Source organism: Odocoileus virginianus, chromosome 11 (genome assembly GCF_023699985.2).
Source record: "Odocoileus virginianus isolate 20LAN1187 ecotype Illinois chromosome 11, Ovbor_1.2, whole genome shotgun sequence".
Classification (NCBI taxonomy): Eukaryota; Metazoa; Chordata; class Mammalia; order Artiodactyla; family Cervidae; genus Odocoileus; species Odocoileus virginianus.
In genome coordinates this window covers 70,621,934-70,639,609 of record NC_069684.1, presented here as the reverse complement: position 1 = coordinate 70,639,609, position 17,676 = coordinate 70,621,934, and the positions used below count along the sequence as shown (strand labels likewise).

The window sequence follows — 17,676 nt, the reverse complement described above, 5'->3', positions numbered from 1 at the left end:
GCAATCTTGAGAAAGAAGAATGGACCTGAAGGAATCAACCTGCCTGACTTCAGGCTATACTACAAAGCAACAGTCATCAGGACAGTATGGTACTGGCACAAAGACAGAAACATAGATCAATGGAACAAAATAGGAAGCCCAGAGATAAATCCACACACCTATGGACACCTTATCTTTGACAAAGGAGGCAAGGTTATACAATGGAAAAAAAGACAACCTCTTTAACAAATGGTGCTGGGAAAACTGGTCAACCACTTGTAAAAGAATGAAACTAGAACACTTTCTAACACCACACACAAAAATAAACTCAAAATGGATTAAAGATCTAAATGTAAGACCAGAAACTATAAAACTCCTAGAGGAAAACATAGGCAAAACACTCTCTGATGTAAATCATGGCATGATCCTCTATGACCCACCTCCCAGAGTTACGGAAATAAAAGCAAAAATAAACTAATGGGACCTAATTAAACTTAAAAGCTTTTGCACAAAGGAAACTATGAAAAGTGAAAGTGAAGTCGCTCAGTTGTGTCCAACCCTTTGCGACGCCATGGACTGTAGCCCACCAGGTTCCCCCGTCCATGGGATTCTACAGGCAAGAATACTGGAGTGGGTTGCCATTTCCTTCTCCAGGGGATCGTCCTTACCTAGGGATCAAACCCAGGTCTCCTGCATTGCAGGCAGGCGCTTTAACCTCTGAGCCACCAGGGAAGCAAGATGAAAAGACAGTCTTCAGAATGGGAGAAAATAATAGCAAATGAAGCAACTGACAATCTCAAGAATATGCAAGCAACTCCTGTGGCTCAATTCCAGAAAAAATAAGCAACCCAATAAAAAAATGGGCCAAAGAACTAAACAGACATTTCTCCAAAGAAGACATAGAGATGGCTAACAAACACATGAAAAGATGTTCAACATCACTCATTATCAGAGAAATGCAAATCAAAACCACAATGAGTTACCACTTCACACCGGTCAGAATGGTGCTCTCCAAAAGTCTACAAACAGTAAATGCTGGAGAGGGTGTGGAGAAAAAGGAACCCTTTTACACTGTTGGTGGGAATGCAAACTAGTACATACACTATGGAGAACAGAGTGGAGAATCCTTAAAAAACTGGAAATAGAACTGCCATACGACCCAGCAATCCCACTGGTGGGCATACACACTGAGGAAACCAGAACTGAAAGAGACACGTGTACCCCAATGTTCATTACAGGACTGTTTACAATAGCCAGGACATGGAAGCAACCTAGATGTCCATCAGCAGATAACTGGATAAGAAAGCTGTGGTACATTTACACAATGGAATATCACTCAGCTATTAAAAAGAATGCATTTGAATCAGTTCTAATGAGGTGGATGAAACTGGAGCCTGTTATACAGAGTGAAGTAAGTCAGAAAGAAAAACACCAATATAGTATATTAACGCATATATATGGAATTTAGAAAGATGCTAACGATGACCCTACATTCGAGACAGCAAAAGAGACAAAGATGTAAAGAACAGACTTTTGGACTCTGTGGGAGAAGGCGAGGGTGGGATGATTTCAGAGAATAGCACTGAAACATGTATATTATCATATATGAAACAGATGGCCAGTCCAGGTTTGATGCACAAGACAGGGTGCTCAGGGCTGGTGCACTGGGATGACCCTGAGGGATGGGATGGGGAGGGAGGTGGGAGGGAGGGTCAGGATGGGGAACACATGTAAATCCATGGCTGATTCATGTGAATGTATGGCAAAAAACCACCACAATATTGTAAAGTAATTAGCCTCTAATTAAAAGAAATAAAAAATCTAAAAAAAAAGAAACTATGTAAGGCTGTATGCTACATCAACCATAACAGAATGACAAATGTTCTTTCTTACATTAAATAATTCAATTAAAGATGCCACAATGTCCATTAAAAAAAAAAAGATAGACACTGCTTCTACTGTCTACGGGATCTCAGAAAGGGACCTTTCTTTGAAGACCCTGCCAGGAAATTAAAGAAAGATTCTTGAGTTGTGTTTTCTTTTTCATTCTTCTTCTTTTTAAAAATCTTTTACCTCCAACCTGCTGAGTCTCTGTCCCATCACAACACTCATAAGAAAGGGTAGGATAGAGGAGCTGTGTGTTTAGTTAGTCTTTCTGTAACCCCAGTGGCCAAAAACCTTCTTGGAGATAGGTTCATGGTTAAGAAGGATGCTCCCTTGCCTCAGGTCACAGCCAGAAAAAGACTGGGCCAAAGTCCATTTAAACTTTCTAATTCATTTTCTCAAGTGTATTTTTCTTCTGCTCCAGACTTCTATGTTCCTTTCTACTCCTAAGAATGTTAAGAGCTGGGGCTTCCCTGTTGGCTAAATGGTAAAGAATCCGCCTACCAGTGCAGGAGACATGGATTCAACCCCTGGTCTGGAAAAATCCCACATACCAAGGAACAACTAAGCCTGTGCACCACAAGTACTGAGCCTGTGCTCTAGAACCCGGGAACCACACACTGCAGCTACTGAAACCCTTGCGCGCTAGAGCCATGTGCCGCAACAAGAGCAATGAAAAGCCTGCGCACCACAAGGAGGAGCACCCCCCACTCGCCACGACCAGGGAAGAGCCCATGAAGCAAGGAAGACCCAGAACAGCCAAAAATAAATAAATAAAAGAATGTTAAGAGCTAAGTTTAGGTGGGTTTCTGCTACTAAGACAAACAGGATGTACAACTTGACATCTGGTTGAAGGAAAAAACCCTCAAAACACTAACACTTGCTGTTTGGCTCAACAGCAGTAAAATCCATAGAAAACTTGCACTTGTAACATGGAAGATGACACAGCCTTATCCATCTAAACCACCAGTAAACACTGTTAAGTGAACACTGCTGAAAGGGGAGGCCCCAAGGTATAACAAAAAGAGCACTTGTAATGAAGTGCCCTGAGCACTGTGGTTTACTACCTAGGTGATCTTCAGCAAATTTTAAATTCTTGTGCTTCTGCTTCTTCATTTGTAAAATGGGGATAATTATGCTAGTTCTTCCCTCCTTCATGAGATCAGTTTAACAATAGCAACAGAAAGGGCTCCCTTGTGAAAGTAGGTTGGACACTGTGAAGCACTGTAGGAGGCAGAATGGATTACACTGTCTTCACTGAAGAGAAAACCCCAAATCCAACAGCTGGTTTATGCCTCCACCGGAACATAACAATCCTTAGGAAGAGAGTAAACAAAGAGTTCCCACAGCTACACATGGAGAAAAGGTGACAGTGAGAAGTGATGACAGTCATCTTTTACCTCCATGAATGTCCAAGGAAGTATGTCCATAATTTCACCACCTGATGTGAAGAGCCAGCTCACTGGAAAAACCCTGAGGCTGGGAAAGATCAAAAGCAAAAGGAGAAAAGGGCGGCAGAGGATGAGACGGTTAGATAGTATCACCAACTCAATGGACATGAACTTGAGCAAAATCCTGGAGAAAGTGGAGGAGAGGGAAGCCTGGTGTGCTGCAGTCCATGAAGTCGCAAAGAGTTGGACACGACTTAGTGACTGAACAACAATAACATGTCCAAAGTGCTGTCACTTATTCTCCACTATCTCCTAACCATTCCTAGAAGTACTGTATCCTGACCACACCCAGTATGGACATGATTCTACCAACTGCTGCCAGCCTCTCTGCCTCCAATGAATTCCAGTATATTGGAGTTCCAGTCCAGTATCCTGACTGCCTAGCAGACATTTCCACTTTGAATACCCACAAGCTCAGTTCATCTATGCCAAACAAATTATTTCCCCTACCCACATTCTTTTCCTGACTCCTCATTTCTGTCAGCAGCATCTTAATCGCCTGAGCTCAAATCCTTGGTGCTACTGACTCCACCCCAACCCTTCACTGTTAGTCTTCAACAAGGAAACCTCTTGATTCTTTCTTCACTGCATTTCTCAAATTCACTATTCACTTGCCATGTCCATTGTCACCATTCATGCTTAAATTACTGCAACAGCTTCTCTTCGATTTTTGGAATGTGTGGTATATACAACAAACAATACTACCTTCCTGAACTACAGCACTCATGGCATTCCTAATACTTAAATTTTCAATATGTCCTTACAGTTCTCATAATAAAGTCTGAATGCTTTATACTAACATTTAAGCTGTTGCCAGAGTTTCTCAGGCACAAGTCTAATATTATTCTACTTTAAATCTCTTCATGAACTGGGGAAAATATTTACAATATGTATGAGAAAAAGTTAATATCCTTAATATACAGTGAGCTTTTACAAAAGCACTAAACAAAGACAACAAAGTAAAAACAGACATAGGATACAAATAGGTGACTAACATAAGAAATAAAAATGACAATACATTTAATCATAACCAAAATTTTTTTTTTTTAACGTTTCACTACTTAAATTGGTAAAGGTTGAAAACAGTCTTGTTAAGGATATGGATAAACTGGCCCCTCATATCCTACTGGTGGGAGTATATAATGGGACCAACGTTTTGGAAGGAAATTTGGCACTATATGTAAAGTTAAAGTATGGATACCCTTTGACTTACTTCTAGGAGTTCATAAAGAAGGTTTCACACAAGTCTATAAATTTATAGAGAGATTCTGTGGCACTATTTGAAGAGAGGAAAAAGAAATAATCCAAACATCTATTACTAGATAACTAGTCAAGTAAATTATAATACATCCATATAATCCTATGTAGCAAGTAAAAGGAATGAGGTAGAACTATGTCTAACAAGGGGAGATATCCAAGATACATTAAAGAAGAAAAAAAGCAAGTTTCAGGAAGCCGTGCATAAATTTGTTTCGTTTTGTTTTTAGGAGAAAGCGTTGTACAGCTGGGATTGCATATGCAGAGAAAATCCTGGAGGAATATTCATACTCATTAATCAAGTTGTCTTTCAGAGGTCAAATTACAAAAGAATTATATTTCTTTCTAAAAAATATATTATTTGAATTATAACAATAATGTTCTTGGCCCTACTTACTACCAGCTAGCTGTGTGACTCCAGACAAGTTGTTCCTTAACCCACTACTCCTCAGTTCTATGACCTAACCTCTGGAACCTGTGAATGTAGGAAAGGGAACTAGATTGCTAATCAGCTGATCTTAACATAAAATTAACCTGGATTATCTGAGTAGGCCCAGCATAATCACAAGGGTCCTTAAAAGTCACAGAGAGGGACAAGAAATGTCAGAGTGATAATCTGTGAGAAAGACTTGACGGACCTTTGCTGGCTCTGAAGATGGAAGAAGGGGACCATGAGCCCAGGATGTGCGTGGCCTCTGGAAGCCAGAAAAGAAAATGATTCTTCCCTAGAGCCTCTAGAAAGGAATGCAGTCCTTCCAACAACTCAGTTTTAGTCCAATGCAACCTATTCTGGATCTCTGACCTCCAGAATTATAAAATAATACATTTCTGTTGTTTTAAGTCATTTTTAAAAAAGTAGGCAGACGCTTTGCCATCTGAGCCACCAGGGAAGCTGTTGTTGCCAGTAGCCAATATCTGAATGTTTCTATACGCCAAATACATATTTGTCTAAGCAGTTCACATGGATTATTTTTATTTTCATAATGATCCCAAGATTCTATATATATAGACACTTAAGGCACAAAAATTAAGACTCTGCTTGAGGTTAGACAGCCAGAGAGAGTGGCAAACTGATTTTTAACCTTTAGCTGTGTTAACTTCAGGAGCTCCTTTTACTAAATAAACTGCCTCCTGTTTTGTATGTGTCTGTTTTGGTGGTGGCTTCCCTGAAGTTTTCCCACATAAAGAGTAATTTATTAAATGGGTGTACAGGTTTTTAAGTACTTCTATAACAATTTTAAATCTGTTCCGTAAGGAAAATGTCCCACAACCCAAACAAACCTCTATTTTCATTTTGATAAATTCATGTTCAGTCCATTTTTTTCATGTGCAGACTTTTTTCATATAATTGGATTCACACTTAAGTCAGTTTTGATTGGATACTTTTTATGTATCCAGTATTGCAGTAGGAGTTGTGGAGGATATAAAGATCTATGCCACAGAAGTTCATGGAACGATGTCAAGAAAGATTTCTTAAAGGGAAGTAGGACACGAGATGGATACCAATCGAGAAAGAGGTGGGACAGGATTTCAGGCTGGGAAGAAAGGGGGCTTAGAGTTTTTATGCAGGTTTGAGTAGTAACCAGTAGACCAAAGGGGTCATGTTATAGAGCAGTGGGAAATAAGGTTAGAAAGGCCATGGAGAGATTATATAGGTCACTAATTAAGTGGTATACCTACCATTATTATTGTGGGATGAGAGCTGGGGAAGAAATGCTTTCTTTCCAGGAAGGGCAGTCCAGAAGAGAGCCAGGCATGTAAAATAATTGCATCTTGCTGCAGGGAGTCTACTTCTTGGAGTGATGTAATGATGTAGTGATGTAGAGGAAGGAGGTCAGGAACAATCTCATGGAAGAAGGCACTCCAACTGGAGGACTACAAGAAGAAATGCATTCTTAGACAGAATAAAGTGAATGCGTGGGGGCATTCACTAAACAGCAGAGCTTGCTGTAAGGACAGTAGATGGATGTTAGACAGTAGATGGACAGTAGATGGTGCGGGGGGGGGGGGGGGGGGGGGGGGGGGGGGGGGGGGTGGGGTGGTGGTGCTGGGGTAGAGAGAGGATGGATGGAGGAGAGCAAGGGACTATGAGAAAATAAGATTGGAGAAAGGGTATAAATCAGGAAGAACTCTATAGGCCATGCTGGGGCATCTGAACTTCATCTTGTTGGAGAACTGTTAAAGGGTTTAATTGTTTTTTAAATAATTTTTTCTAATTGAAAAATACATAAGCATTATTACTTTTTATTATTTATTATTTTTATTATTTTTTCCCCAGCTCTCATTATTACAGGGTCACAAAGAGTTGGACTGGCAACAACAGTTGAAAATGGAATGGCTGTTAAAATCCCTGTCAGTTCAGTCGTTCAGTCGTGTCTGACTCTTTGTGACCCCATGAACTGCAGCACGCCAGGCCTCCCTGTCCATCACCAAGTCCCGGAGTTTACTCAAACTCATGTCCATCGAGTCGGTGATGCCATCCAGCCATCTCATCCTCCGTCGTCCCTTCCTCCTCCTGCCCCCAACCCCTCCCAGCATCAGGATCTTTTCCAATAAGTCAACTCTTCGCATGAGGTGGCCAAAGTATTGGGAGTTTCAGCTTCAGCATCAGTCCTTCCAGTGAACACCCAGGACTGATCTCCTTTAGGATGGACTGGTTGGATCTCCTTGCAGTCCAAGGGACTCTCAAGAGTCTTCTCCAACACCATAGTTCAAAAGCATCAATTTTTCAGTGCTTAGCTTTCCTCACAGTCCAACTCTCACATCCATACATGACCACTGGAAAAACCATAGCCTTGACCAGATGGACCTTTGTTGGCAAAGTAATGTCTCTGCTTTTTAATATGCTATCTAGGTTGGTCATAACTTTCCTTCCAAGGAGTGTCTTTTAATTTCATGGCTGCAATCACCATCTGCAGTGATTTTGGAACCCCAAAAAATAAAGTCTGACCCTGTTTCCCCATCTATTTGCCATGAACTGATGAGACCAGATGCCATGATTTTAGTTTTCTGAATGTTGAGCTTTAAGCCAACTTTTTCACTCTCCTCTTTCATCAAGAGGCTTTTTAGTTCATCCTCACTTTCTGCCATAAGGGTGGTGTCATCTGCATATCTGAGATTATTGATATTTCTCCCGGCAATCTTGATTCCAGCTTGTGCTTCCTCCTGCCCAGCGTTTTTCATAATGTACTCTGCATATAAGTTAAATAAGCAGGGTGACAATATACAGCCTTGACATACTCCTTTTCCTATTTGGAACCAGTCTGTCGTTCCATGTCCAGTTCTAACTGTTGCTTCCTAACCTGCATACAGGTTTCTCAAGAGGCAGGTCAGGTGTTCTGGTATTCCCATCTCTTTCAGAATGTTCCACAGTTTATTGTGATCCACACAGTCAAAGGCTTTGGCGTAGTCAATAAAGCAGAAATAGATGTTTTTCTGGAACTCTCTTGCTTTTTCAATAATCCAGCGGATGTTGGCAATTTGATCTCTGGATCCTCTGCCTTGTCTAAAACCAGCTTGAACATCTGGAAGTTCACAGTTCACGTATTGCTGAAGCCTGGCTTGGAGAATTTTGAGCATAAAATCCCTGTACTTGCATATATAAAATAAACAACAAGGTCTTACTGTATAGTATAGGAAACTATTCAGTGTCTTGTGATAAACTATAATGGAAAAGAATAACTTTTTAAAATTTCTGTATTTGCAAATAAGAAAGCTGATGTTCAAAATTAAATGACAGTCACTGCATTTGGGTGACATTATCTTAGTCATTGGAACTTGTCAAACATCTCAGGACATATCTGTGCTGCGTGCTATTCAAACAGCACTAAACTTGGCCCCAAGTTTAATTACACATGTCTCTGAACATGATCTCAAAGTCTAATACAAACTAAATTTCCAACCCAAGAGCCAGTTCTGCTTCTCTAAATGTCTGGGCTCATATTCTATTAATAAAATAGGTTTTTCAGGTCATATGCTTCCCAGAAACCTAAATCATAGAATGGGGATGGGGAATTTGAAGATCTGCAGTTATGTCTTGGCTTTATTACAGATTCAAATGGCTGCCTTTCATTAGTCAAATTTTGAGATATTTGTTCCCTCAAATATAAAATGAGAACTGTTTGCTTTCTTATTTCTACGGTAGTATATGAAACATGCAAAACTCACAGATCTGAGGGAAGAGTTTACACAGTCAGATACTGGTATCCAGTACTACTGGACCGCCCATCTCATGTCATGATAAATCATAAAATGTCAATCTTATTTTCTTCCTTTCATATCTGCTTTTCCTCTTTACTCCCATTAGTAGTAGGTTAGTTCCTAATCAGATAAGTGTAAATCAATTTGAGTGTGAAGAAAGTTATCAAAACAGTACCATTATATAGTAAAGAACTGTTAAGTGCAAGTAATGGTTAATTTTGTGTGTCAATTTGACTGGAACATGGGTTTACCCAGATATTTGGTTACCATTATTCTGGGTGTTTCTGTGACCGTGTTTTGGGATGAGATTAACACTTACATTGGTAGATGCCATAAGGCAGATTGCTTTCTCTAATGTAGGTAGGGCTCATCCAGTCAGTTGAAGACCTGAACAGAAGAAAAGGTTGACGCCCCATCTTGAGTAGCAGAGAATTCTCCTGACGGCCTCTGAACAGGAACATCAGCTCTTCCAGTCTGGGGACTTGAACTGGGGCATCAGCTCCACAGGTTCAGGCTGGCCAGCCTCCATAATTACACGAGACAAATTCTTATAATAAATCCCTTACATATATACACACACATATTCATATACATACATACATACATATCTGTATCTTACTACTTCTATCTCCCTGGAGAAACCTAAAGCAAAACAATACCATTATTATACTAAAACTGCAGATAAAACAACAGAATTCAGATTACACTTGAAAGCCAAAGAGAGGGCAGGGTTTTTCTAACAACAACAAAGATCATGCGTAGATATATTCTCAAGTCAAAAATACATGTAGAGTTCTTTCCAATGCACATTTTTGACTGGCTTTCTACCTATTCCAATTTGCAGCAGGGGGGTATTTGCCTTTAATAAATGAGTCATGTACACAGCTGGGGCCTCTTCCTATACATAGTGAACCAAGGGGGTGAAGGAGAAAAGGGCACTTAAGTTTATTTCCTTGAGCAATCTAATCACTGGATTGTACAGAATATCATGGAAATTTTTACATCTGCTAACCTTGGCCACTGCCTACAAAAGTATAAAAGGCAGGAAGAGCCTTCTGTTAGATGGGACAGTGTTCTGAGGACAGAATACAGACCAGCTAAGGAAAAGAGTTAAATCTGGAGATAAGGGGGAAAATGAAGAACTCAAATAGTCCTCAGCTATTGCTAAGTGAGTTAGAGAAATCATCTCAGAGCAACCGTGGCTCATTATATAGCACAGAAGAGCACACCATCACTTGCTGCTGAGGGGCCTTCCGTGACCTGTGGTTCCTTTCCCAGCTTGTTTGATCACTCAGCTATTCTGTTCAAAATAGCAAGCCAGGGCAGTCACAGCCTCACAGCTCTGTTCTCAGCCCTTCCTCATATCTCTTAGACCACTCTGCAGGGAATGCTTATGTTTTCTTCTTGGCCACAGACTAGCTGGATAAGTGAAGGGGAATCTTGTCTCAAATATGGAAATTTCTCTAGGGAAGGGCTACAATGATATCCATGTTCCAAACAGTTTTACCCAAGAGGTAGCATCCAAATGATAAGATCTAATTATTTTTAATATAATCACATTTCTGATCATGTAAATATTTTTTCTTCCTTATCTTTTTCTTTCTCTTTTCTTTACAGATAGGGATATGGAGAGGAATTATATTTCACTTTCTTCTTAATTGGTTTCAGGGCCATAATGTTCACCAGCTGGGAGAGAAAATCCAGAAGGGCTGGTAGGCTAGCCTCTAGCAATGCTTGAAAAGGCAGAAATATCCTGAGTCAGCAAGTGGGAAAAGAAAACATATTCAATTTTTTTTTTAAATGGTCACATTTCCAAGCAGTATTTGAGAAGTTACATCACTGAATTGGAACAAGGCAACTGGTACTAGTAAATTAACAGATGAACAGAATAACACTTACCTTCATTTTAAAGAAGGTATTTTAAAAAGTCTCCATTTCCAGAATACTCTTATCAGTATAAAATAACACTTAAACAAACTCATATTGAAGGTCAATAACTACCATGAATACAACACTTATTTCCCATTTATTTGTGATTGTGCAGGGGTTCAAATCAGTGAATAAAAATCAATTTTCTTTTCACAGAGAACTTGTTCTTCCACTGTTACTTTCAGAATCATTGTAATAAAAACTCTATCTGGAATGGGAAATACAAAAGAGAACTTGAAGGTCTAAAAAGACTGTGCAAAATTTATAACAACTGGCATTAAAAACAAACCATCAAAGGCTCTGATATCTGGCTTCTGATTTCTTAGGAGAGTGGTTTTCAGTCTGCACGCATGCGTGCTAAGTCACTTCAGTCATGTCAGACTGTGCAACCCTATGGACTGTAGCCCATCAGGTTCCTTGTCCATGAGATTCTCTAGGCAAGAATACTGGAGTGGGTTGTCATTTTCTCCTCTAGGGGTTCTTCCTGACCCAGGGATCCAACCCTCATCTCTTATGTCTAGTGCACTGGCAGGCGGGTTCTTTACCTCTAGTGCCACCTGGGAAGCCCCAGTCTGGTGTGTGTCAAAATCACCTAGAGAACTAATGGAGCCTACAGAAGCCCAGGGACATTTCATTGGGAAGGCCTGGATCTCTGCATTTTTACCACATTCTCCAGCTGTGGTTTCCAAACTGGCCTGATCAGAATTGCCTGGGAAGTTTTGAAAATAACAACAGTGAATCCCCAGGTTTCACTCCTGGACATTTTGATTTAGTAGGTCAGATTGGGAAACTGATCTTAAAACATTTTATTTTAAAATCTTTAAACAAACTTTCCAGGTGGTTTTGATTAGATGTGGGGACCACAGACTTAGAACACTTATTTAGCTAATGTCTCTCACAGAGCTCTAAGTCTGAGCTCACTAAGAATATTCATAACTCTAGGTAGGTTATAAATCACCATCCTGTGAGAATTTAACAAATTAGACTGTCTAGAAGTGATTGGATACTAAAAACTCTACCCAATTTAGCACTTAAATTACCTAATGATTTTCTGTCTGTCTACTTTCCACCTCTAGGCAAAGTTCTATGCATAATATTTATTTCCTATGGCTGTTAAGTGCTAGCCACAAAAGTGCTCATAAGCAAGTTGCCCCACAGGATTTTGTTCTGTTAACCTCTCCCTCTTTTTCCACTCAGACTCCCAGAGCTTTGAGGAACAGACCTATTTTAGGGCACCATAGCCAACTGATGTCACTTGCAGCATTATGCAGCAAGACATCAACCCAGAAACCTGCAAACCTGGTCCCCAGTCCACTGGGAAAAAGACACTAGAAAACATTAATGTGAGAATCAATTTCTTTGGAGAAAGAAATGCTCTCACCAAAGAGTTCATTTAAAAGCTTGGCTATTTTTAGAGCCAAGACAAGAGAAAGCTAATACAACTTTAGAATCTTAAAAAAAAATACAGTGACTTTTCGTTTAGGGCCTCCAGTAGCCCTAAACCCATATTATCTGGCCCCACTCCTCCTGCATCTCGGAATCAGATGTTTAATTCGAAGGCAAAACAGAAAGAATCTGAAAGCAATGGCCAACAAGGAATTTGGGAAATGAGCTTTGATCTCACTTTCCTTGTAACTGAAGTCCTATCAGACTGGGATATCAATATACATTGAATGGAAAAATACACTCAAAAGCAGGTGAGAATTATGCTTCTTGAAACACAGATGCTAATTTCTAATCCTTCCCACAAAATCAATCCCAGATCACAAACTGAGGGATGAGATGATCTTGTTTGGACAGAAGACACTGACTGGTCTCTCTAAGCCAGCAGCAAGCAAGAGGCAGAAATGCCGATGGGTCCCACGCATCTCTTCTTAGTGATGATGGCTCTCCTTACCAGACAGTCACCAGCAGACAGGTCAAATGTACTTAGTAAAACTGTTGGGTGGGCAATCAAAGGGAAGAGAAAGACTTCCTGGAGCTGAGAGGGAAAACAAGCCAAATGCTACTAGCAGCAGGCCCAGCTGGAGGAGGGCTTGGTTTGCAGGTTGATGTAGTTCCCCTGAGTGGACAAAGACATATCTTCTCTGGAATTGCTCATCATCTTTTCAATGAGGACTCTAAAAATCAAATAAAAAATAAGCCTGAGAAACTGAATGGAGAAAGGGCAGATATTGTCTGTTTCGTCACCAGATGGCATTCAGTAAAGCCACAAGGTTTAAATGCCTCATTTTCCCCAATTATCTCAGGAGAGAAGAGAGTATCCCTGGCCTTCAGAAGCTGGCATTCCATTGGCTCAGTCTGTTCTTGTTTGCTCAGAAACAAGAAGGTCCAAGATGCTGCAGTGAAAGATGGGTAAACCTGTATGCCTGTCCCTAGAACAGCATAAGCTACTCACCTCATGGCCTCATTAATATTTTTGTTCTCCTTGACTGAGGTTTCTGTCCAACCTGTGAAACCATGCTCTTTACTGAACCGGTCAACCTGGTCTCGGCTCACTGCCCAGGGGGATAGATCACACTGGCAAAGAAAATAAAGGCAACACCATAAACCTCCTAGGAATAGGAACATTGCTCAGATACATGTGGATTTGAAATAGTTCCCCCAATGGCTAGAACAGCAGCATCAGAAATCTACAGTCAACGTTCTTCTCAAAGAAAGTTTCAACATCTCTTGAAAAGAGGTAGAGAAGATTTTGCCAGCATGAGAAGGGCAAGTGGAAACCTAGAATCAGAGTGCATTTTAGATCCACTTACTCTCTGACCACAGACTGAAGCCAGGGGCCATTTCCCAAGCTGACCACATACCTTGTTGGCTAAGAGCAGGCAGGGCACCGGCTCTCCATTGGGCAGTGTGAGCTTGCTGTCCAAGTCTTGCTTCCATTTCTGGCTGTTTCTGAAGGTAGTGGCATTGGTAACATCAAACATAATAACACAGGCAGAGGCATCCCGATAGTAAAGTCGGGTCATAGAGGTGAAGCGCTCCTGCCCTGGGAAGTAAGACAGTTCTTGAGAAGGTGATCCTCAGAACCAGCTTGGGGACCCTGTCTGACACCCTGCCCTTTCCATCTTCATTAAGGGAAAGAGGGCAGTATGAGGAGTGGGTGAGTCCAGATTCTGTACCCAGATCATCCACTTCCAAATTCCTGCTCTGTCATCTACTACCTATATGACTTTGGATAAGTCAAGGTTTCAGTGCTTCAGATTGCTCCTCTGTAAAGTGGGGGAAAGCAGTGGCTTTTTACTATAGGCTAGTTGTAAAGATTAATGAGTCAGTGAATTTAAAACGCTTAGAAAAGTGATTAGCAAATAATAAATAAGGGTTGTTGTTGTTCAGCCACTCAGTTGTGTTCAACTCTCTGTGACCCCATGGACTGCAGCATGCCAGGATTCCCTGTCCTTCACTATCTCCCAGAGTTTGCTCAAACTCATGTCCATTGACTCTGATGCCATCCAACCATCTCATCCTCTGTTGTCCCCTTCTCTTTCTGACTTCAATCTTTCCCAGCATCAGGGTCTTTTCCAGTCAGTCCACTCTTCATATCAGATGGACAAAAGTATTGGAGCTTCAGCATCAGTCCTTCCAATGAATATTTAGGGTTGATTTCCTTTATGATTGACTGGTTTGATCTCCTTGCAGTCCAAGGGACTCTCAAGAGTCTTCTCCAGCACCACAATTTGAAAGCATCAGTTCTTCAGCGCTCAGCCTTCTTTATGGTCCAGCTCTCACATCTGTACATGACTATTGGAAAAACCATAGCTTTGACTAGACAGACCTTTGTTGGCGAAGTGATGTCTCTGCTTTTTAATACACTGTCTAGCTATTATTATTGTCTTCTCTTGTTTCTCACCAAGGTCAGCTGGAAACCTTAGAAAGAGCACCCTCTGCCTGATGTGGGAGCATCCACCTATGGTCTTCATAGTTCACTACCTCACCAGCCCCTTCCACTCACACAGAGACTGCTCTATATTTATTCAGGGTAAAACATTTACAGAACACATCTACAAAAGTTCTACATCTATTCAGCTTACATGTCCTCGGAGTAGTCTGATCATTCCAGCTTCAGAAAAAAACTTTTGGTTCTACTTTTTCTCTGAAAGCTTGTTGGTTAAACCAAAATATCTCCCCTTGTTCTTGTCCCATCTTCCCATCCTACCTGCAATATCCCACAGCTGGAGGCGCACCATCTCTGAGTCAGACCACTGGAGAACCTTCAGAGCAAAGTCCACTGAAAATATATGTATAATGTACTTGAATAAAGTTTACCTTTAAAAAGTCCACAAAGTCATATCAAATATGCATATACAACCCTAGGGACACACAACTCCAATCACATTCATTCATTCATTGTTTGTTTATTTTGTTATTTTAAGCCCTCAATGGACCACACCCATGTACTAAATATGGGACATATAATTCACATGCATCTTCTGAAGGCATCCCTGGCTTTTACTCTTGTCAAACCAATTATTTGATCCTACTAATATTGCCTAATCTCTTTTCAGACAGTTGGCTCAGGCTGAGAAAACTCAATTGGAGAATATTAGGTGAGAGTAATTACAAAAACAACTCCTTATCTCAGGTTAAACAGTTTTTGGAAGATTTAGGGGGCTTACTCAGGGAAGGGATGATGAGGTAGAAGAGGGAAATGAGGTAAGTGTGTTGGCCTTTGCATCTTCCACACTCAGTTTCACTGTTGGTTTCTTATCCAATTGTATTATGAGAAAATCACACCCTTGGGGGGAATTCTACATCCTTCATAAGGCTGTAGGAATTATCCTGGGCAGGAATGAGATAAAGTGAAAAGGTCCCAGAGGATTCACCCCATGGTTGATGCTTAAGAGCTGTGCTGGAAGCTACTGTCACATCTGTAGATGCTGAGACTCTGTGAGTTAAGGCCAAGGGGGAAGAGCTTTTGACAAAGACAGAAACAGGATAATTTCTGATGTTTGGAAATATATTTCTTCACATCTATGACAGAAATGAAAGCTAGGGGAAATTTAGAATAAACACTGAAAAAAACAGCCAAGAAAAACTAGAGCAATTGCTAAAAATTAGTGGGATACTTTTAAACCAAATCCATGAATTAGGGGCCCTCATGCTACTTTTTTTTTTTTTAATTTGTTTGAAACTTAAAACCCTTCATTTTAATGGATGTTCTTAAGGAAGATGTCTTAGTTGCAATGTAATTGCATGTTAATTTTTAAAAATTCCATAATGAACACTAGTGTACATTTTCAAAATTTGTTTTACAAAAGTTCTTTTAATGGAGATAAATAAATGTTTGTTACTTTCCCTCTTCACCAGCTCTCCCCAGCTAAACTTTTAATTAAAAGGCATTCTTCTACTTCTGGAAAGATGAGTCCAAAGGCCACACCTGGAAAGAAGTGAATTAACCCCTGGTGTCCCCTGTCCTTGGCCTCCCCAGTCTGAGAGAAAAAGGGGTCAGAAAAGTGGTATATTTTACACCAGGAATAGGTTGTCTTTATTTAAACAATCAATGGACAAAAAGCACACAGCTCATCAGTATCTGACTGAGTGTCCGAGGGGCTCGCCCAGGCAGGCATCTCCATAACAAAGCCAGGCTCCTTGAGGCCAGGTTCCTTGAGTTCCTTGTTCCTTCAACAGCTGTCTGTAACTCTCGTGAAAGGCAGAACAGGCAGCCCCAGCTGGTACCTAACTAGGTTCTCCAGAAGGTCTCAGCGGCGTCCGCTTGTCGCAGAGATTTGCCGGTGACCGCTAGGAAGGCTGGAGACTTGAGTTCACAGTTCCCCAGCGAAACGCAGCAACTGCTCATTTGCTCACCCACCCTTCCCCATTTCCTACCGTCACATCTTTGCCTTTCTCTCTCGAGACAGTCAGCTCTGACTGGGAAAACTTAACTGGAAAAACCCCCAAGAGGCATGCACATCAAACACCAGGGCCCCAGACAGCTCCTTCCGAGCCCGGGGAAGGACCTAAAGACCGCAAAACCCCCGGCCCCCAGCCCACTCCAGTCCGCGGCTGGAGTCGCAGGACCCCGGCCGCTCCCCGCAGCGTCTCACCTCCCACCGTGGACTTGTAGTGTTTGCTGAAGCTGTCCTGGGAATATCGCTGCACCAGGGACGTCTTGCCCACCGCGGCGTCCCCCACCACCAACACTTTGAACAGGTGGTCGCGGCTGCTCATGGCTAGCGGGATGGACGCTTTACGGAGGCGGGGAGTGGGGGGCTCGCTTATTTTCACCCTTTAGTCTCGGGACCCCCGCTCAAACTGAAGTGTGGCATACCCGCCCCACGGCCCGTTAGGGCGACTCTGAAGAGAAAGCAAAAAAAAACCAAAACAAAAAAGGAAACTTTGCGCTTAACTAGACGCGCTTCCTCCCCGCGCGGCCGCAGCCTGGGCGGGGCGCAGGGCGCAGGCTCCGAGCCCACGGCTGTTACCTTCTTCCCCTGCCCGCCCGGCTGCCGAGAAAAGGGGCGAGGAACCACGATGCCTTACCCGACCGGACTTCCCCGGGGCTGCTCCGGCGGGCGACGGAACACGGCCAGCTTATTTCACCTCACCGTGGGGAGGAGATGGGAGCCATCCCCTAACCGCACAGAAAGAGAGGCGTGCGCCTAGCCGCCTCAGGTTGGCGCGGTCCCCTCGCCTACCTCTGCGTGTCACGTGCAGCATCGCTTGGCGCACTACATTTCCCAGCGTACCTTGCGGCGAAAGCTACTTGACAAGCGCAGCGACTCGCCCGCATGGCTTCCTGGGAGTGTAGTTTATGTAGTATTAAAAAACAAACCAACCTACATTTAGTTTCAAACTCCTTCAATGATTTGGAATTTTATTTTTAAATAATTCTGGAATAGAAAATGTCCTTCAGTAAGTGGTTTGTCCGACATGATCTAACCTTCCTAAATCTGTCACCACATACATTTCTCATCTTTAATAAAAGTTTCATGGACCCAAGATTAAAAAATTATTCCATAGATTCCATACATTATTT

The 17,676-nt window shown here is 41.7% G+C and overlaps 1 protein-coding gene across 2 annotated transcripts; it reads right to left on the bottom strand.

Annotated features, from left to right (window-relative positions):
- Positions 1–10,778: 10,778 nt before the first annotated feature.
- RAB29 (RAB29, member RAS oncogene family) lies at positions 10,779–17,360 on the bottom strand. Of its 2 annotated transcripts, XM_020903038.2 has the most exons (6): positions 17,181–17,360; positions 16,745–16,994; positions 14,857–14,928; positions 13,508–13,689; positions 13,099–13,220; positions 10,779–12,820 (listed from the first exon to the last, which is right to left on the bottom strand). In XM_020903038.2, the coding sequence occupies exons 2-6, from the start codon at positions 16,866–16,868 to the stop codon at positions 12,709–12,711; spliced, it is 612 nt and encodes a 203-aa protein (XP_020758697.1). In that variant the 5' UTR covers positions 16,869–16,994; positions 17,181–17,360; the 3' UTR covers positions 10,779–12,708. The 2 variants fall into 2 exon arrangements, with proteins under 2 accessions (XP_020758697.1, XP_020758699.1); XM_020903040.2 differs by lacking the exon at positions 16,745–16,994 and having other exon boundaries at positions 17,181–17,357.
- Between the last annotated feature and the right edge of the window lie 316 nt (positions 17,361–17,676).

Bases quoted from the DNA above. Each gene is read 5' to 3' on its own strand.
- RAB29 (XM_020903038.2), bottom strand. From the start codon at position 16,868: ATGAGCAGCCGCGACCACCTGTTCAAAGTGTTGGTGGTGGGGGACGCC. The intron at 14,929-16,744 runs GTGAGACGCTGC...ATATATTTTCAG, and splicing joins CTACAAGTCCACGGTGGGAG to TGGACTTTGCTCTGAAGGTT. The intron at 12,821-13,098 runs GTGAGTAGCTTA...TTTGATTTTTAG, and splicing joins AATATTAATGAGGCCATGAG to AGTCCTCATTGAAAAGATGA.